This window comes from Bacillus rossius, chromosome 14 (genome assembly GCF_032445375.1).
Source record: "Bacillus rossius redtenbacheri isolate Brsri chromosome 14, Brsri_v3, whole genome shotgun sequence".
Lineage (NCBI taxonomy): Eukaryota > Metazoa > Arthropoda > Insecta > Phasmatodea > Bacillidae > Bacillus > Bacillus rossius.
In genome coordinates, this window is record NC_086341.1 from 47,165,368 (window position 1) to 47,184,968 (window position 19,601).

At 37.8% G+C, this 19,601-nt stretch overlaps 1 protein-coding gene across 14 annotated transcripts in view; it reads left to right on the plus strand.

Annotated features, from left to right (window-relative positions):
• The window catches only part of LOC134538877 (troponin T), a 46,096-nt gene that overhangs the window by 21,924 nt on the left and 4,571 nt on the right, over nt 1–19,601 (plus strand). For 8 of the 14 annotated variants that reach the window (XM_063380461.1, XM_063380466.1, XM_063380458.1 and 5 more), the window contains 9 exons: nt 98–140; nt 586–711; nt 3,695–3,859; nt 4,969–5,022; nt 5,146–5,364; nt 6,482–6,552; nt 11,124–11,145; nt 13,198–13,278; nt 17,142–17,220. In XM_063380461.1, the coding sequence (XP_063236531.1) occupies nt 98–140; nt 586–711; nt 3,695–3,859; nt 4,969–5,022; nt 5,146–5,364; nt 6,482–6,552; nt 11,124–11,145; nt 13,198–13,278; nt 17,142–17,220 (860 nt within the window). Of the gene's footprint in view, nt 1–97; nt 141–585; nt 712–3,694; nt 3,860–4,968; nt 5,023–5,145; nt 5,365–6,481; nt 6,553–11,123; nt 11,146–13,197; nt 13,279–16,266; nt 16,346–17,141; nt 17,221–19,601 lie in introns of all 14 variants that reach the window. The other 6 variants (XM_063380460.1, XM_063380462.1, XM_063380463.1 and 3 more) reach the window with 1 other exon arrangement.

A 19,601-nucleotide genomic window follows, 5' to 3' on the forward strand; every position in this document is an offset into this window, starting at 1 on the left:
TAAATATTTGTTGGAATGAAATAAATATTTTGCATGATTAAAAATGTGAGCGTTACGACTTGTATGCTGAACGTGCCAAATGTTTCGCTTTCTTCAGGGGAGACCCAAATGCCGAGAAGGGAGACCCAGAATTCATTAAGGTGAGCATGAACCGTCACATCACAAGTTCTAACAATGTCAGCATGAGCCTGAATGATTGTTGAGTTGCGTGTACGGTGTAGCTGACCCCAGGACGACAAGTATCTGGGCCAGTCAGAAAAAAATTACAGAAATTAATTCACGTTAAGACACCGTACTCACACAAAATGTCATTTACATTAAACAAAATGTGATTAAATGACTGTGTAGCTTACAAGAGAGTGGTGATGACCACAGTGACATGCAAAGGGGACCTAGGGAGGAAGTAGCTTCCGTGGTACGATTTAAGAGGTTATGTCCCGTTCCAGATCATTATATTATATTTACGTGTAACATGGGTAAACTTCAACAAAATGAATATATACCTATATATATATTAGCTGTTAAAGTTATATTTTTACGTTTGTTGTAACAAGTTGGTGGTAGGACTGTGTGTCCGGGTTGCAGCGCCAGGAGCAGAAGAAGTCTGACCTGGACGACCAGCTGAAGGAGTACATCGCGGAGTGGCGCAAGCAGCGGGCCAAGGAGGAGGATGAGCTCAAGAGGCTCAAGGAGAAGCAGTCTAAGCGCAAGGTGAGGCCTCGGGCCGGGCGCACCACAGCAACGGCAACTCCAACCCACTGATACACCGCAGCGCACGGGAGGGAGATGAACATGTTTCATTTCTGTTACGGACACCTGGCGCAACAACCAGTGGCGTAGCCAGGATTTGTGTATGGGGGGGTGTTAAGAAGCATGCCCCCCCCTCCCCCCTGTATTAAAGCAGGGGGTCCCCTCCCCCGGTAAAATTTGGATTTTAAGGTGTAAAATAGTGCTATTTTAGCAGTTTTCAATACTTAAATTCAAATATTGTAATGGTAAAAATTTTATTAATTATATTATGAAATTTGTTTGAGTGATGAATAAGAAATTAATTAAAGATTTGGGGTTAAGGAGGGGGGGTGGGGGGTTGAACCCCTAACCCCCCCCCCCCCCTGGTTACGCCCCTGGCAAATACCAATGAGAGTGGAGTAGGAAGCCATTTTGGAGAGGGACTAGAGAACTGTTTGTATTTATCAATCATATTGTGGCGGAAATCGTAGAGATATTACAATGTTGAGGTGTGATACCTGCTTTAAAAATTAATTACTGCTATCACTTATGAGTCACTAGCAAAAAATTGTAAAAAAAAAAAAATGTACCATGGTTAGCAAAAAAGTTATATAACCATTATTTATTTATATGTTGAAAAACTATGCTCACAAATTATTGGTCAGAAGTCACTGAATATTAATTTGGTATTTAATATAGTTACTTGCTAACACTGCTGACAGATGTCGGATAAATCGCGGGATTTCATTGGCTGAAATTAACAGTAATGTTTTCATTTGTGAACCGACTTTGCACAGGACGTGTGCAGAATCCATCGCGTGACTGCTGTGCACTCGCTTGTGTTTGTTAATTGTGAACTTCACCTTACATGTCATACTTCTTAACTAGACAGGTGTACTTCACAACGATACTTGCTTCGACAGGTAGTGACATTGTTCAAGTGTGTCAGTTTCGTAATAACCATCTTCACGTCTATCTTCTTGTTTGATGATTCTTGTTGTGAGCTTGTCACACATTTATTATTTTATGTACGCTCAGATTTCACTGTCACGCAGGAACAGTACAACATATAAATGCAAGTTTGTTTACTTAAAATTTAAATTTCTTAACAATAACAACTCCAATGTGTTAACACGTAGACCAGGGTTTTGTAACCACTGCACCGTGGCATGCCAAACATGCCGTTAAGTCTCTTCAGATGTGCCGCTACGAAATTTCGGTAAAAGTATAAAACAAATATCACAGCATCTTTATGTGAGTTTTTTTTTTATTTTTTTTTTTATTGTGGATACAGAAAAATTAATTAATATTTTATGAAAGTTTTAAAAATTTGAAAGTAAGATGTCAGTTATTTTTATAATTAAAATAACAGCGTGAATGCACATACCTATATTTGCATAGCGTCAGGAAATGCAAGGTGAATGCTGTCCCGGGCACCGCGAGGCCGGACGGCACTGCTGGTCGCAGCCACAGAGAGAGTGCGTTGTACCGCAACATTTAATGTTTTCGCCCAGATTAAGGAATTATTTATGTTTAATTTAATTTGTTTACTCTATGTCTAATATGTTATTTGTTTGAAAACGGTTATTATTTAAAAATGTATATCTATGTGAATATTGTTCTATGGACTAAAATGAACGTTTAATTTGGACAATTACAGAGGCCCCTCTAAGGAGGCAATGATATGAAACGGTAAACGGTTAAGTTGACGCCGTTATTATTTAATGTAAATTGTTATTTTAATATTTATGTATTTAAATTTAATGAGAGATTTTGTGTTGCGCGTGGATTTCACTAGTTTTACATTTAATTAATGTAACAGCTTTTGGTTTTCGGCCAATCACGAGCCACTATTTGAAATACGTCTCTCATTGTTAACTGACTTAAATTAAGAAGGTTGAGGAAGAATGTAATGGCCGGCTTAAGCTAGAACTGCTATATGACGTCGATGTGAGAATATCCAGCGAAATAGCTAGATAATTATAGGCATCCTGGACTAAGGATGATAGTAATGCATTGTTAGGGTATAAACGTGCATAGTTAAGGCATTACCTATCTAAAAAGATAATGAACCTAGCAGTGATTTTTACGTGAGTAAAGAATTGTAAGAGGCTGTCACTCAAATTCAGAATTAATCACCACGTACCTCCCATACACTTCGTCACATCGCGGCCTAAACATTAAATAAACATGGAGAAATTGACTTTAAGTGATAATATCTACGAGAAACTGTATTTTTTGATATAATTTATTTTATTTTTACACATAATTAACATAACTCAGAGGTCTGATGAACGAGAGACTCTGAGCTCTACAAACGTATCTAAACCTATCTAGCCGAGGTAATAAATATTTAAGAACCCTAATTAATGAACCGAAACTGTAAATATCGTCGAACCCAAAATAAAGTCTTTTGCTTAAGAATGAAATGTGCGCATCGTCACTCCAGTCAGTTGATCATTTTATGTGTTCTGCGGTGCCAAATAGCAGTTAGGGAATTTTGAATATAATAAATAAGGATTAATATTAAGGGTAAATTTGAGACATTTCTTTTTAATAAATAAGTAATATTTTTATTGTGTTTGTGATCTGTTATTTCCATTTCGCCTATTCAAGTGTATATATGTCTATGTCCTTTAAGTCAATCCTTAACTGTGGCAGATTTTCCCCAAAACTCGTCAACTGAATGTTACCTAAGCATAAATAATAATATAATTTTACACAGAGAAAGAAAGCTCTACCGAGTAAATTGTCTAACCCAAGAGGGGCCATTTGTAGTAGATCAAAGTATAGAAGTGTACGCACATATTCAACTGTCACCATCAACGTGGGGCAAGCTAATATATATATATTACAGAGTGTATGTACATATTAATCTATCTATGCCTCAAAGTGGGGCCTGGACATACATGGAAACAATAAAGTATCAAACAGGGTTCTCTACAGCGTGTGCGTGTGCGTGCAGGTGATGCGCGCGGACGAGGAGAAGCGCATGGCCGAGCGCAAGAGGCAGGACGAGGAGCGCAGACAGAGAGAGGTGGAGGAGAAGAAGCAGAGAGACATCGAGGAGAAGAGACGGCGCCTGGAAGAGGCGGAGAAGAAGCGCCAGGCCATGATGCAGGCGCTCAAGGTAACCAAACTTCCGCATCCGTCTCCTGTTCACTTCTCTGCATCTATCTCCATCTCACTTCCTTAGCTTCTGTCTCTCTTCACTCCCCTGCTTCTGCCTACGCATCAGTCTCCCATTCACACCTCTACATCTGTCTCCCCTTCATGCCTCTGTTCTGGCTCTCCTTTATCCCACTGCATCTGTCTCCCTTTCCCCTTCATGTACCTGTCTTCTCCTCATTCCTCTGCATCTGCCTGCCCTTCACGCCTATGCATCTGTCACCTCGTAACTCGCCTGCATCTCTCTCACACTCCTTCCTCTGCATCTCTCTTTTCCTCACTCGTCTGCATCTCTCTCCTCTTGACTCCCCCACACATTACCCCCATGATGTCGAGCCAAGCTGCAACTGAGCATTTAATGGAATAAACATTTAATTTCCCTTGTATTTCATACAAGCATTTATCCGAGCTGCTTGAGGCATGAGTTGCCCTTCTGTGCCCTTGAAAAATAAGTTATGTTTGCAACGTAACATGTCATTTCTTGAATTCAAGTACAGTATGTGCGTAAAGAGTACCTTTTGCCAGGGATATTTACCCTGCCATCTTCCTGATACATAGATCAGCATTTTCTGCTCTAACACTTGTTTCTCGTGGTTTTCATAGTGGTTCCACGCATTGCTCTGCTCTAACAACTTTCTAATTTAATAAATTTGATCGCATTCATAATCTGTATACCCAAAAAGAAGTGAGGCGGTTACATTTATTTCTTTTCTCATCCTTAGTTTGTCAATAAAACACATGTAAATGCTAGATCACTTCAGATAAAGCAATAACAAATTTTCTTTTTTAATTGTCTAATTATTATTTTTTAGTACAGTAGTTCTTTCAAATGTATCATCAACACTACAGAGCTGCAAATTTTATTGGTGGAATATGCATTCGTCTTTTTTGGAAGCTTCAACCTCAAATGAGGGGGAAGTGTGTTTGACATGACAAGCGAAACCAAACGGTAGCCCTGTACCCACCGTTGTAGTTAGCCCGACAGTACACGCCTCACTATCGTACTCGGGAGCTCGGTAGTCACAGCAGACGAGAGTGTTGTGACTGACGGTGCTGTGTGGTGTGTTGCAGCAAGACCAGAGCAAGAAGGGCCCCAACTTCACCATCACCAAGAAGGACCAAGCGGTGAGTGAGCGAGAGTGAGCGAGAGTGAGCGAGAGTGAGCGAGAGTGAGCGAGCGTGCCGGGGGGCGTGGAGGGGGGGCGAGGGCGGCGCCAGCAGGGGGCTGACCCCGGTGCGTGGTTGCAGTTCAACATGTCGTCGGCGGCGCTGGAGCGCTCCAAGACCAAGGAGCAGCTGGAGGAGGAGAAGAAGATCTCGCTGAGCTTCCGCATCAAGCCGCTGGACATCGAGGGCCTGAGCGTGGACAAGCTGCGCGTGAAGGCCCAGGAGCTGTGGGACAACATCGTGCGGCTCGAGACGGAGAAGTACGACCTGGAGGAGCGCCAGAAGAGGCAGGACTACGACGTGAGTTGTTACTCCCTTCAGTCTTTATAGGTAGGGACTGGAAAAAAATTCGCGGTTTCAATGACCACTAGGATGGACTCCACGATCCTCTATGCCAGGGGTGCCCACAAGGGGGGGGTAACGACGCAGACTGCGTCATTAAAATTTCAGGGGGGGGGGGGGGGGTTGTTAAAAGACGAGAAAAATGTTTATATTATTTACATACTTATAGCTTCTAATGTGAAAATACGTTTCTGGTGCTTTGGTAATTGAAAGGGATCTTGTAAATCAAATTGGCAACCCCGCACTTTCCTCAACAAAATCAGTTTGGTATCTGTCGGTTCAGTTTTAATTAATGCAAAATGTGATACTAAAAAAGTATAATATTATAAAATAATTGAGTAAATCATTGAGAAAATGGCATAAAATATTTCGGGGGGGGGGGGGGGGAGTCATAGTGTTTGGGGGGGTGAGCACCTCTGTCTATGCACTTGGGGCAACTATCACCTGGTCGTTGGGGCAACTATCACCTGGTCGTTGGCTATACCGACTCGGGACACCTGTTTAACTGCGATTCTTACGATCCGATACTTCTCTTGTTGGGTGTTTTTGCCATCGGCTCAAGAGTCCTCCAGGTAAATTGCGGTCCAGTCACTGACTCAGCTTCAAGCTAAACGAGTTTGGATTCCAGCCTGTCTCGAAAGGATTTCTGCGAATTTTATCCGGTCTCTACGTACAGGATAAGAATAAAAACAATGTTACGTGGCCACCGGGCATTTGGACGTTAAAACTACACAGTTACGTGCACAACAGCAATAACAAATAAAAATAACACAATAACACTATTGGAAATATTTTGTTTGTTTTTTTCAGCGTAACGAAATAAGCAGTACTCTAGTGTTTCTTAACAAATGTTTGCGGGTGTGAGGATAGTGGGACACTCTATATTCCCCTTCCCCCTTTGTGTCATTAAGAGCTTCACTCCTAAGCGTTGCATTTTCATTACGCTCTGATGCATCATAGCTTCGACCTATCCTAAGTTTGTAGAGAATGCAGCATCCCTGGACATGTTTACCAGCTCGTTCACTAGATGGCCACGGCCGCGCTGTGACGTGTGTGCGTGTGTGTGTGTTCGCAGCTGAAAGAGCTGAAGGAGAGACAGAAGCAGCAGCTCAGGCACAAAGCTCAGAAGAAAGGCCTGGACCCAGAGTGAGTACCGAGACCTCACACACGTATCACAGATACCGCCCGGTTGACATCAACATCAACTTGTAATCTACAATTAAACTTGCATATTCCTATATTATTTTAACATCTCTATTATCTTTGTTATAATGAATAAGAATTTATTTTAATTACCAAAAACAGTTTTCTGTAGCTAATTTTTTAACCTTTCAAATTAGGACAGTTGCCTGCACAAATCGGTTCAGGCCTAAGGCCGGAATTACAACAGCCCGTCGCGTTGCCTCCGTCCGTAAACCACGTGACATGCAGCCAATGAGATGGCCCAAATAGTTCCATCCGTCCAACCTTCAAAAGTCTGGTAACTTCAAACTTTTGATGGACGGACTGATGAAATTATAACCTCCAAATGTCATTTGGGCGTTTGCGTGTCAAATCTTACTATATTAGAAGGTATTAAAGTTTTTTTAATTATTTGGCTGCTTCCAAATTTATTTCTTAACTTACGTTTGAACACATTTGAAAAGCAATTTTTTGAAACAAAAATGGTCTGAATCACAGAAGTGTATTAATTACACATGGTTACACTGAAAATGTGAAAATATATACCAGAGTGATAAAAATGTGTTTGAGTTATAAGTAATTAATCGACATAATTGTTAGAGATGGGTCGGGTCGGTTCTTCAGGTCCCCGGTTCTAGGCCCCCAGGCCAGAACCGTTTTCGGGTACTGAAAAGACCGGTATTTTAAAGTTACGGGGTTAAGGTTAATTTTCAGTATTTTCACTACACTTCAAATTTAAAGCACAACCGTTCGGCATAATTATTGTTAAGACGTGTTACAATTATTTATTTAATGGTGTTTTCCATTACGTATAATGGTATGAATAATAAATAGGGAAATAAAACATTCCGCATATCTAAAACAGACGGACGTTACCGTATGTGCATACCTCAGGCGTGACTCAATCCGCTTAAGAAAATTGATGCATTCACAGCCATAACTATGTTCTATATTATATTTAGTGCCGGGATAACTTTATTCTGTATGTAAAAGTAGCACAATACAGATAATTGAAAAATTTTTGTCTTGGTAATATTGTTGTTTTGATTAATTACGGTAATATGCCGCGGCTGCGCTGCCATGTTTTTGTGAACATAGTGTTCAACTTGCCATGGATTACACAACTTATCATACGTTTTAACTTATAAACAGTAAACATTTTACCATTCCAGAATTAAACCATATGGTTTTAAATGTATGTGAAAATTGAAGTAAACAATTAACACCCTTTTAGATGTTACTTTAACATGATACTTATGTTACCGTAACTTTTCAACACATGCGACCAATAATACCGGGAGGTTGGTACACAGCCAGAACTTCAACGTTTTGTTTTGGCTACAGTCGTGGTTTAGGCGATAAATAATTTGTGTTATTGGCATGTAAATTAATAAAGGAAGTAATATTTTCAGCTTTGTGTATGAGGAGTTTGTTTCGTTGCAGTAATGTCGTCTGTGTGGGAACATTTTGTTCTTGATGCAGATGAGAAGTTTGCTACATGCGAACATTGTATAAAATACTACCGATGAGACAGTATTTTTTTCTTTCCTTTTCTTAAAGATTGATTATCCTCACAACCAATGAGACAGGAACCGGAACCGGAGAAGAACCGAACCGAATTCCAAGAACCGAAATGGAACCGGGACCGAAAAAATTACAGAACCGACCCATCCCTAATAATTGTTTAACTAATATAATTGCACAAGAGAATATTTTTCCCAAAATTTATGTTTTCTCAGCAGTTATCTGCACTGAAATTGCAAAATACAATGACGTATGAGCGGAGTGTTGTAAATCTCTCGGTGGCTGAAGACGAACGGGAGACGGAAGGACGCGACGGACTATTGTAGTCCAGGCTTTAGTGTAACGATAAACTGAGACTTTAAAAATGTTCTCTAAAAACTAGGGATGGGGCGACCGAATCCAATATCCGCCGAATCCTAGGGCTTCGAAGCTTCGGCAGGTCTGATATAGGATTCGTCAAAGGATTCGGTTTTTTACTATTTACGGAAAAAATAATACAGTAAAACTCGCTTACGAGGTCCCGCATGGTAGGTTTTTCCGTATAAAGCGTTTAAATTGCCCGAGGTCTCATTATTTACGCCATTAAATGTGTGATATAAAGTCCGTTAAATTTTTTTCTGAAACTTCCTGTCTCAAATAATGGCTCACGTAAATATGAAGAAAAACAAATGAACAACATACGAAGAAATATGGATGATATACCATAACTACAGTACAAACCCAAAGTTATTTTAAGATAATTACCATAAAAAGAACAAGATTCTTTGTAGAATACCATAATTACTACAGAAGCATGATAGCTACCATATTTGCACTATAGTTACCGTAACAACTGAGATGTATATTTACCGTGATAGTAATGTATTATTTATTTATGACATATTAAATTAAAGAACATTGTTGGGAAAAAAAGGATGTTAAACTTTGATATGTACGGTTGGCACATGTTGCTAAGAAATAATGCTATCTGAAAGAATGCAGTACTACTACGAAAAGTGAAAATGGTACTCGTGGATTTTTAGGTTATAGCAGTCTCTTTCGTTTTTCAGTAATATCGGCCGAAAATTAACAAGCGTACTGTATCGGAAGTCGGCAGAAATGCCGATTCAACTAAATATTGGCAAAATCTGCTTCTTCAATACAGCTCTACATTTGATGACATGAGTAAACATATTTCAGACTTCAGGATATTGAAAAAGACTAATTTCCATGTAGGTTTATTGTGTGTATGTTTTTTTGCAAGTGTAAATTGAATTAAGTAAAATGCTTTTATTTTAATTACTTTCAATTGATTAAACTTTAATGACCAGTTACAGATATTTATGACACTAATTTTGAGGTTAAGCAATTTTACTAAAGCATTCCAGTCACGCAGGTTGCCAGCGAGAAACACTTCTCTTTTGCTGGAAACACTATCTCCAATCGTAGAGCTAATTTAACTCCTGAACGTGCAGAACAAATTATTGTTCTGCATGATAGATTAAAGAACAGAATTTAATACTCTGTGACAAATCTCTCTCAGAATTATTGTGCTGAAAAGAGGAAATGTTGAAACAATGTGAATGTACTTTTCAAACAACATGATTTTTGGTGCTAAGTTTGTTGAAGCTCAGTAAGGACTCCAGAAAAATTGACAAGGATGAAATTTTTCCAAAGATATGTTACATTTACACAAACATATACTTGGTTATGTTAGTTGGATGATATCAGTTACTAATGAACCAATGGAAACAGGTAAGATTCTATGGAAAAAAATGTTATTTTTTGTCTAGCAGTGCAAAATGTAAACACACTCTGTAAATAGTTACCCAAAATTAATAAGCCCTCTTCATTTTAATACTTTATTCAAACATTATACTAAGTTTAAGATAAAAATAGTTTCCCAAAAGTGTAACTGTACCACAAAAGCTCGAGCTCGGCTCGAAGTAAAATTCTTAGACTCGCAGACCTCTAGCTTATTTATAGAAAAAATCCTAACCGCTAATCTGTACTAAAACTGAAATTTCTCAAGAAAAAATTTTTGTCTTTATATACACTTAGGCTATACCAGAAATGTACCAAACTACATGTGATAAAGTCAAGGGACTTTTAGTGCAAGCAGAATACATCTCACTTACATTAGATATGTGGACATCATCTGTTAAAAGATTCGGGTTTGAGTTTGAGATTCGGCAATTCCAGTCTAGGATTTGAGTAAGGATTCGGATTCGAGGAAATCAGGATTCGCCCCATCCCTACTAAAAACGAAATTGATTGTGTGTGCGACCATTGTAAATTAGGAAAGGATATTTCTGTAATATCTAGCTATCATACGGTGCAAATTCTAACCACAGATGTCTTTGTTAAGCCTTAGCTTTGAATCAGTGGACAATTTTTTTTTTTTTTTGCTTTCATATATGTCCATGAATTAATTTTCATGAGTTTAAAAGCCATATTTTTAAATACCTATTGGTAGAGATGGTGATTATCACAAAAATGTTTTGGGTCAAAATAATCTACAAAGATTTTTTTTTGTAAAAGTTTTATTTTTAATATTTTGTGATGATTAGCCCCATATACATTCATAAATTACATCATACTCTATATAACGATACACGTTCCTTAGTGATTAGATCATAATGAAATTAAGTTAAAATGTAAAATACACGAGTAAGTTTAACAAAATTTTTGGTTGCTGGGAAACATAATGGCCCTGTGATAGTGGTCAAGCAAAAAAACCAGGAACATACAATTTTCAGACTTAAACGAAACTTAAAGAAGCCAAAAAACAATTTAAATATTTGAACGATAAATCACTATCCTCCTGATTTATTAGTGTGGCTACAATTAGGATAACAGAATGTATGTAACTGTTTTACAATCATGTCATCAAATGCACCAGAATGAAATAAACTTAAATTGTATTTAATACCCTATGTTAAGTATAAAATTATTATTTCTAAATGAATGCTCGAAAAATGTCAAAATATAACTTATTTGTAATCATTTTTCTGGTTTGTTTTCTGTTTCAGAGCGTTAACAGGAAAGTACCCAGTAAGTATACCGAACATTCATTACCCTTTCCATATTATTGCAATATTTCAATATGCATACTACTAATGCATTTTTATGTAGGCATACGCATTGTATTGTTAGTAGTTTAAAACTTATAATTTTTATTACATGCAGAACTCAAATAATAAAATATGCATAAGAGAACTTTAAAATATATTTTGTGATAACCAGAATACTCTTAACTCAAATTAAACTATAGTGAGATATTACCAGGATTTGTTTTGGCTTTTTGAAATAGATTGTGTTTATTCTAGCTATGGACTTATTTAGTTTGTGGAAATGGAATAAAAAAAATTTATATAAAAAAGTACAAACATTTTAAAGTCAAAGTTACTTTGAGATACTCAAAATTATTATTAAAATGGGTACATATTGTAATATTTCAGTTTGATGTTTTACAACATTCACTTTATAATGTCTGGTTAAATTAAATTTGTTTACCATAACTTTTTGTTCTTAACATTAAAGGCCAAAGGGAAAAAATTACAATGAAATTCCTCAACTGGTTTATCAAATTTAATTAAAGATTCTCAGAATACAAATTTTACCCCTTTTCAACCTTTGTTAAGATTATTTGAAAATAATATATACATATATTTAAAACTTAACAGGCATTGTCGTTGTTTTTGGAATTTGAAGCAAAAAAAAAATAAGCACTGGGAAATCTCAATCGTAACTAAAGACATTTGAAAGTTTTCTGAAAACATTCATTTACCAATTTTTACTTTTTAACCTGGAAAACATAAAAAAAAATTTTTTTTTTTAAAGTACCATACGTCTGCTTTACCCAAAATCTCTTTGATTAGGGTTCAGTCTATTCGTGACTCATAACTTTGCTTTTAATTTTAATATTTGACTAAGGTTGCATACCCGGAGCATTTAATGGTAATAAAAATACTAAAGTGCTACATAGTTTTTATGACTGGTTTTCTGCAAGCCTATTCATCAGATTCCATACCTCCAGGACACCTTTTATATAAATACAATTTAAATTTTATTATTTTGTATGGTTCGTAGGTTTGTTGGAGTAAAACATGAAAATACTACAATTAATTTATTTATTTAAATTTGTTACATGTCCACCGACAGTCTTGAGCATTTAGAGGTGGGAACGACACGAAACAAGTAAAAACAAACACTATCACAATAAATAGAGACAGCACGGGATATTCACAAAACATGAAAACAGAAAAGACATAAATACCTACAGGACAAGATAACATGACACATTACTTAGCGAAATATTAATTACATAATTTATATAACCTCAGTGAATACATTTACTATACACTAAAATATACAGAAAAATGGATAATACAATGTTATCATACTTTTGTTTGCCTAGCTATTTACATGTGAACTCGCTAAATAAATGGTAAATGCCATTGACCTACCACTTAACAGTGATGAACGTGGTTCAGCAGTTCAGTCAGTGTGTAAAGGGGCCCTCACTGGCAAAAATTTTACTCAATATTTTTAATGTGTCGTGTTTGTACAAAAATATTGAGAGTGTGAGGAAATATATTGCGCAAAAAAAGGGGTGTTCAATATTTTGTGGAGTGTTCAAAAGTTTTCTGAAAGTTTAGAAAAGTTTTGCGGACCCGTTTGAGGGGGCTGACAAAATATTGCGCAATATTTTTTGTGTAGTGTGAGGGGTCCAGACATTCAATATTGTTGTACAAAAATGAGCTCAACAATTTTTCGCAAAATATTGAACGAAATTTTTGACAGTGTGAGGGCCCCTTAACTGGCTGAGCTCAGAGTCGGGACCAACTGAGGTCGGAGGTCAGGCACCGGGCGACTACTGCCGGGGGTCGGTTCATAGTTCTGCTACCGAGTGGTGGTTGTTCGGCCACACGCAGTTGACGTAGGCTCTGTGTTGTAAACATTCCTACAAGATAATGTAGCATTGGCACAAACGAAAGCATCTCAACTTTAGTTCAGTACGTAGTGGTTTGATCATTAGTGTTCCTTAATTTCCTCCAGCCATTCACTCCGCTGGGCTACTCTTGAGACATTTCTCTCTTCCAGCCCAAGATACAAGTCGCCTCCAAGTATGAGCGTCGTGTGGACACCAGGTCGTACGACGACAAAAAGAAATTATTTGAAGGCGTAAGTACAGAGTGACATTTAGCATGTCATACAATAAGTGGCCACTTGTTCCCTTCCTATTTACAAATAGTATTTGGATGAAAATATGTATTGTAGCCTCCATTGTGTTTGTTGGCAAAGTTTGTTACGTTAACTACCAAATTGTATCGAAGAAAATGATTGATTTTACAGCATTTTTTGGTCTAGAATTAGTGGTTAGTAAAATAAGCATATTTATGACTTTCTAATTCAATTTACCACAGGTGGATTTTGCGTTAAAACTTATCTTTTTATGATGAGAGAATAATTTAGTCAATTTGCATACAGTTTTGATTAATGATTAAGGTTAGACAAATTATATTGATTTTAATTAAGAGAGTGCCTTACTTTCATGGTACAAATAATGTTACACACTAAAATATTCCATGTATATAATTTTTGTACATAGCTGTATGAAAAAAAGAAAAACATTAATTTGCCAAAGCCAAAAATGCCAACTGCAATAATAAATTACATCTACATTAAAAACTCTAGAGAGTATGAATATTTCATACTAAAAAAGTTAAACATAATTTAATGTAATTTTCATACATTGCTGTTGTGGAATCAATAGTACTTTCATTAGCTTTAAATCTGAAATTTCCTTATGATACATTTTTTTCTCTAATATTTGGACATTTAGCAGTTCTAAATTGATTTATTTGTACTATGCTATGTTTTAACTTACCGTTTAAGCGACAGGGGAAAGAAATCATCATATTCTCTAGACCACACAATAAGTGAGCACCACACACTAACAGAGTGGCTTCTGAAGTCTTCTCGGAAAGAATGCAATGTAACTGGAACAATGGAGGGTCGATAGTGCTTCACACAATTGCAAGAATCATTCTTCGTCCGACCTCATCCACGAAGGTTGCAGTCTGCTGCAGGGAGACAGGGTTAGCCAAGCACTGGAGGAATAAAGAGGGAATAGCGGTAACTTGACTGTCTTGAGCTTCTAGGCTCAAACTCATATACTCTTCTTAGAAACATGTATCTGTAAGAAACAGATTCAGAGTAGGCAGTAACCAAAATACAAATAGTATACAGTATATCAACAAAATAATGTCCCAGACATAACTTGTAATAGTATCAACTGTAAGTGTTGTAGAGTGTTGGTTCAAGGTCACAGTTCAGGAGTAACTCAAACAGTTTTATATGAGCGCATGCGCGAGGACTGCTTTGTCGTTTTCTGACTTGCAGCGCCACCTACGCTACATGGCGACTCCTGAGCGTAAAGCACTTAGTGTTCTGCAATTTGCTGTGATTTCAATTTAAAGTTTAATTGTGATCCCCCAAGTGGCATAAACATCTGCAGATGGTACAGGGTATAGGCAATTAGAAACAACCAGATGTGTTTGTAAAGGGAAAAGCACGGGACGACCAGAAGTGTCTGTACAGGATGTTGACTGTGCCGGAGCATCTTACCTGCACAGTCCTGAGAAATCTGTTCGGAAAGCAAGTCTTGTACTTCAGTTGCAAAAGACGACTCTGTGGAAGGTTTTAAGAACATGTTTACACATGCGTCCATACCAGTCCATACCACAGCTCTTTTTCGCTGGCCTCCACGTTCACCGGACTTACCGCCATGCGATTGTTTCGTTTGGGGGCTTTTTAAAAGATCATGTCTTCATTCCACCGCTGCATAATGATTTGCCAGAGTTGAGACACAGAATTGAAGAGTCTATTGCTTCCATTACTCTGGACGTGTTAACCAAAATGTGGGAAGAATTGGACTTAAGGTTGGATGTGTGCCGTATAACTAAAGGTACACATATTGAACATTTGTAAGAAAAACTAGGATAGTTAACCTTCTATTTGATGTATCTGTTGTAAATAGTCTAAATTAAAATGTTAGAATTTACCATTGAAACTGGGACATATTTTATGGACATTCGGTATATAAAAAGATTTAAAATGAATTGTGTTTCTAGTCACAAGTACAAGGTGTTAGGATCTTAAAAAGTACTGGAAGGAATAACTGATTGAGAGTTTAGCTTCTCTTTGATATCAAAGGCCATCAGCGACAGGAATGCACTCTGGGAGAAAACGGGAGCGCCTCAGCTCCGCGGTTACGTCTGCTATATTTTCGACAAACAATTCTTACGTAAGTCCTGCCAGAAATCAAACCCTCTTAGCCTTAGCAGGAGGCGAGACAGTGAAGTTGTTTGTTTGAGCAGTTGGCAGCAAGTAGAGCTGCAGTCTCTCAGAACGAGGGAACAACTGTTGAGAACCAGAACTGTAAGCACACGTGCACACTTGGTCTGTACGAGAAGTGTGCGTTCAAGAGTGTAGTTGGTGTGGCGCCCTGCACTACCTTTCACGTAACACAGACACATAAAATATATATTAATAATACAAAAACAATATGAATTTTATGAATTATTCAAAACCATCATACTAAAGGACCGAAATTCATTATAATTGTTATTAACATGAATCAGTAGGTTTGTAGGGAGAATGAACACAAACCCCTTAAAGTACAACCAGACCTTACCACAAGATGGCAATGCACGGTGGTTGAACAACCACTCGCTCGCACATGATAGTGTCCTTCACACAGCGATTCTGACTTCTACCAGAGTGCAGTCATGTTCATGTTGGTCCGCAATCTTTTCAAAGTCGTTAAAGGCTTTCTGGTGATGTTTCCCACTCTAAGTTGTTTTTTCATAAATAATATTATTGAAAACATTATTATGAGAAATGTGTGAGTGAGACGGTCTCGGACTTAGTGCGTATAGCTTTTTGCGTACATAATGCAGCTGATCAAGAAAGTAGGAAAGCAATTATGGCATATTTCTTCACCATTTCAGTAACGTATGGAATGACGCTGTGGCAAATTGTCGTTACAATTCTACATGTAGTTCTGTTTTGCTTTAATAAGTTCCCCGTTGTTGAAGTAGTGGAACCCCTGGAGGCTGGAGGTGACCAGTATCTGGTGACTGACTTGTCTGTGTTGTGCTGGTGCAGGGTTGGGACACTATACTGTCCGAAGTAAGTGAAAAGACTTGGAAATCCAAGTACGAAACGTTTTCCAAGCGCAGCAAGTGTAAGTAGAGGAGTGTGCTGAGCCCCTTGTACCAGACGTGTCCTCCCAGGGAGCCCAGTGCTGTGTGTGTTGTGGCGGGAGTCGCTGCCTGGTCAGGAACAAGTGTTCTCATGTGTTTAACACGTAACACCCGTTCCCTAGCCGTATTCCTAGTGCGCGATAGGACACTGCCAACCCTTTTTTTTTCGCAGAGCTTACTTTTTCGTTGATTTCGTTGAGATGGCGGACCCGCGTCTCTGGGGCCATTAACTCGTACATGTTCAATTTCGTGAGCATCGGCGGACGTACCAGACGTAGCGGTGTGCCAAATGAATCTTTATGGTAGCTTTACTATTCTGGAATACATTTTTCACTCTTTAATGGTCATAACAAGCAATAGTCGCTACTTAACATTTAATCAGTGCGACGGTGCTGCTATATCTAGGGTTTTCGCCGTAACAAATGTATCGATGTGTGCCAAATGTCCGCTAGAATGAGTTGGAACCAGCTTCTAGTCCCGCGCAGGGCACCGTTCATTAAAACGGCTGCCGATACGATATGATTAGTTATTAAGATTGGGTTTGGACGTGTTCTGGAATACGGCCCGCGAGTTACGTCCCAACAAGGTATCGCTGGCCGGCGCCAGTGTGCCAGTGTGCCAGGACCTCGCCAGGCAGCGCTCCGGTCACTGTGACCCTGCTTGCCCCGGCTGTGGTCAGGGGAGTGCCCCCGTGTGCTGTGAAGGGAGTCCCGGCCTGCACTAACCCCTCTCCCTGTCCCGCCTCCCCCGGCTCTGAGCATGATGGTTTCCTCCCAGGGCCTAGAGGCGCAAAGCAAAGAGTCGGTGGACCGCCAGTGGACAGACAAGTCCAGTGAGTTTCAGACGCGCCAGAAATGTAAGTCTGCGAGCAAGTTTTTTTGTTTTTCTTCATAGAACAAGCTTTTTTGGATGGTATTTTTTATTGAATTTTTATAAGTTTATGCTTAATAGTTTTTGGAAGGCTGATAATATTTGCCGTTCTCTTATATACTGCAAAAACATGCAACTATCGCAAATTTTATGCTTCAACTACTTAGAAGGAATTCTTATCTGCACTTCCTTATGCAGAATACGCATGGTATATATTAATTTTTTCGGGTGTACTAATTATTTTTTCTTTCAATGATAGTTACATACACCTCATTGGCCACTGCATGTTTGTAGCTGCTCAATACATATATACTGTTAGGCCTAACACAGTTTTTTATTTTATTTTTCATTACCATAGAATTAGAAACGTTAAATATACACACACACTTTTATATATTTATATATATGGGCTTAAATTTACGTGTAAATTTTAATTTATTATGGAAAATATATGGGCTGCATTATTATGCATTATGCAGAGGTGCCCATCCCCCCCCAAACACAATGACTCACCCCCCCCCCCCCCCTAACTAATGATGCCCCCCCCCCTCCCGAAATTTGTTATGCCATTTTCTCAATGATTTACTCAATTATTTTATAATATTATACTTTTTTAGTATTATATTTTATCACATTTTGCATTAATTAAAACTGATTTTCTAATAATAATTTTGGTAATATCAGGTAATATTTCCATCCTGAACCGACAGATGCCAAACTGCTTTTGTTGAGGAAAGTGCGGGGTTGCCAATTTGATTTACAAGATCCCTTTCAATTATCAAAGCACCAGAAACGTATTTTCACATTAGAAGCTATAATTATGTAAATAATATATACATTTTTCTCGTCTTTTAACCCCCCCCCCCCCCCTGAAATTTTAATGACGCAGTCTGCGTCGTTACCCCCCCTTGTGGGCACCCCTGCATTATGCATGAGTTTTTAGTACACCCATTTCTTACATCTTTAAGTGTACCCAGTGTTATGATGTACCTAGATCTTTTGAAGAGGTACAAATGCACACTCAATATTAAACCAGCATGCTGCATGGCTATCAATATGAAAATGCAGTACAATGCATGCTTACGTGCTCCTACTCTTGCTCTGCTAACATTCTAAACAGTCGTTTGGGCTTTTTAAATTTGTATTTTATGTTCCGACATAGATATAGAAGAACATCCAGTAGTAGTGGCGTATTGGGCATGTTTATAAATTGAGTGAAAACGCATGGAGGTGTTTCACATTATTTGTTATGTTCTCATTTGTCACCAAAATGTTAAAGTTTTATATCTAAATGTGTATTGAACTGGAGCACTTATGTGCAAGAATATATTATGTATTTGCTTTGCTCGAGATTAGATATAAAAAGTATTTTAACATGCTTATAGGACATCTAGAATCATCAAATTAGGCAAGCATATTGGAACATCCAAATGCCATCATGAACTTGCATTATTTATGATTTGACTTGCTCTTTAAGTGACGAAAAACTAAAATAATGTGCAGAAATGTACAAAAATTACATTAAATCAAAGTTTCTAGCTCAATCTAAGACACTGATAGAAATATGACAAAACACTTTAGGACTAACTTTGTAAATCTTCCAATCTGGTGCTATCATTTTTATTTGTTGTTCTGTTTAGTTACAACTAAACCCTAAAGATATATCTGCGCAGACTTTAAAGGAGTGTTAACATTTTTAATTTTTTGTAGGTTTAAAAAATTAACAGTTAAATATTTTTTTGGGATTTTTCTGTCAGTTTAAGATTCATCTGGAAGAAGGATAAAATTAGTATAAATAAGTGAGTGAGTAAGAGCGTGGGCAAGTGAATTGGCGAGTGTGAGTTGTATTTAGGTTTATATTTAAATTCACATACCCTGTTCAGGCTGAAAGTACTTTCACACAATGCAATAATTGCCATCACCAGCAAGCATACTCTAAATGAGCGTACATTAAACTCAAGGTATTTGGATACCTGAGATGTTTCGCTTGTCCAATATTTCTAAGAATACTCTTACCAACAAAATATATCCATCATTACAATAAACAATACGAACCCAAGTCTCCCCTGAGGCAGTACTGGGAGTGAACAAGGGTGACATTCGGACACCCGCAAAGTACTGAGCCTCTGCATCAAGATAAAAAAAATATCCTGAAATAAGTTTGCTGAGACTTAATTTCTTAAAAAACATTTTTGATATATTTACCTGGGGTGAAATTTTATGTGGTTTCACAATCTTCTGGAGTTAAATTTTTTTTAAATAATTATTTCGCAAGGTGAGTTCTCAGTGTAACCCAAATTTCAAAATTTCTGCATTGTATCTTACATCCAATTGTAAAATAATATATTATTTAAGAACAAAGATTTG